We start from the raw sequence: 1,708 nt of genomic DNA, 5'->3' as shown, positions 1-1,708 counted from the left end.
TTCATTAGGCAGGGCTCTTTGCCACGACTTTGCTTGCCCAAGGTTCCTTCCCATTCTAGAAATCAAAACCTGGAGGACGAAGGGATGCACAGAAGCAAGGCCAGGGCCCGGACCAGCAAGTCATTGGTGCTGACCTATTTCTCTCCAAAACGTTTCCGAGCCCGGAGGATGGCTGACCTCTCTTAATCTGCAGGGTACCTATGACCCGGGCCCGTCTCTCTCTACGGCTCCTCACCCCAGCCCTGGAAGGGAAACCTCCGTGACCCGAGGCAGGCGGAGAGGGGAAAAGCACGGCTGAGAGAGACTTCTTTCCTAAGCCCCGAGCCGACCTGCTCAGCGCATCACATCCTCCTTCCCCAAACACCGCCATCCACCCGGTATCCCCCAGAGCCCAGGGAGCTGTTCACCCTTCCCCTCCGGGTCCTTCCCTGGGCTGACCCACAGCTTCTAGAAAGGAAACACCAAAGCCAACCACCCGGGGAGGGAGGGTAATGGTGACGCCACCGTAAAGCTGTTTATTTTAGGAACCAAAAGGACAAAGTCAGAGCACACCCCACCGCCTGCCCCCCCCCCCACCAATTCAAGTGACCCCACCCGTACAAGTTAAATAAATAAACACAGATTCCACCCATCAACAGGAAATAAATATAGGGAGCTCCAAAAGAGCTTCTTTTAAGGGAAAAAAAAGTATAGGGGAGGGACCACCTCTCCCATCCCGTCCCATCCAGTCCAGTCCCAACCGGTCCCCTCCCGTGCACATCGTGGGTCAGCTCCGGGGCGAGCTCAGCCACTGGGGAGGGGAGGAGAGGAGAGGTAGACATCTCGGCACCGCAGCCCCTAGCGATGGGCGCCCCGGAGGACGCAGTCCAGCAGTCTAGACTCGGGGCCTCAAACCAGAGCCCACCCCGGCCTGGCCCATTCCTCCCACTCGGGCCCAAGAGCCAAATGGATGCAGGCAGCTCCGAGAGCAGGTCCCTGGGGTGCTGGGCTCCCACCTCCCGGCTGCGTCTCCCCCCGAGTGCCGCGTCTCACTTCTTGGAGCTCTGGGTCTTCTTGGGCAGCAGCACAGCTTGGATGTTGGGCAGGACGCCGCCCTGGGCGATGGTCACGCCGCCCAGCAGCTTGTTGAGTTCCTCGTCGTTACGGATGGCCAGCTGCAGGTGCCTCGGGATGATGCGCGTCTTCTTGTTGTCGCGGGCCGCGTTGCCCGCCAGCTCCAGGATCTCGGCCGACAGGTACTCCAGCACCGCCGCCAGGTAGACGGGCGCGCCCGCCCCCACGCGCTCCGCGTAGTTGCCCTTGCGCAGGAGCCGGTGGACGCGGCCCACGGGGAACTGCAGCCCCGCGCGGGACGAGCGCGATTTGGCCTTGGCCCGGACTTTGCCTCCCGATTTCCCTCGGCCGGACATCGCGGGAGGAGAGAGAACCTGCGACGAGACAAGGCGGGACGGTCAGCGGCGAGGCCGGGGGTCCGCGAGACGGAGCCCCCTGATTGTCCCGGGGAGGGCTGGCTGGGTCGCCTACCTTGCTCCCCACCAAGAGTCGCAGAGAACGCTCGGCGGGCTGCAGAGAGCTGCACGCCGGCGGCGGCGGCGGCAGTGGCAGATACAAGCTCGCCGAACCAGGGCTGGGCTGGCAAATATAAATAAAGACCCAGCCGCTGCTCACTTCCCATTGGCCGCCGCGGGATCGGAGCTATGCTCCTATT

At 62.9% G+C, this 1,708-nt stretch overlaps 1 protein-coding gene across 1 annotated transcript; it reads right to left on the bottom strand.

The window, feature by feature from the left end:
* Positions 1-581: 581 nt before the first annotated feature.
* LOC122736834 (histone H2A type 2-B-like) lies at positions 582-1,639 on the bottom strand. The gene is made up of 2 exons (XM_043979238.1): positions 1,525-1,639; positions 582-1,427 (listed from the first exon to the last, which is right to left on the bottom strand). Exon 2 carries the CDS (start codon positions 1,407-1,409, stop codon positions 1,029-1,031), a length of 381 nt encoding a protein of 126 aa, XP_043835173.1. The 5' UTR covers positions 1,410-1,427; positions 1,525-1,639; the 3' UTR covers positions 582-1,028.
* Between the last annotated feature and the right edge of the window lie 69 nt (positions 1,640-1,708).

This window comes from Dromiciops gliroides, chromosome 1 (assembly GCF_019393635.1).
Source record: "Dromiciops gliroides isolate mDroGli1 chromosome 1, mDroGli1.pri, whole genome shotgun sequence".
NCBI lineage: Eukaryota > Metazoa > Chordata > Mammalia > Microbiotheria > Microbiotheriidae > Dromiciops > Dromiciops gliroides.
Note: the sequence above shows the minus strand (reverse complement) of the source record. Positions and strands in the feature narration are given on the sequence as shown.

Coding starts and splice junctions, on each gene's coding strand:
- LOC122736834 (XM_043979238.1), bottom strand. CDS start 1,409: ATGTCCGGCCGAGGGAAATCGGGAGGCAAAGTCCGGGCCAAGGCCAAA.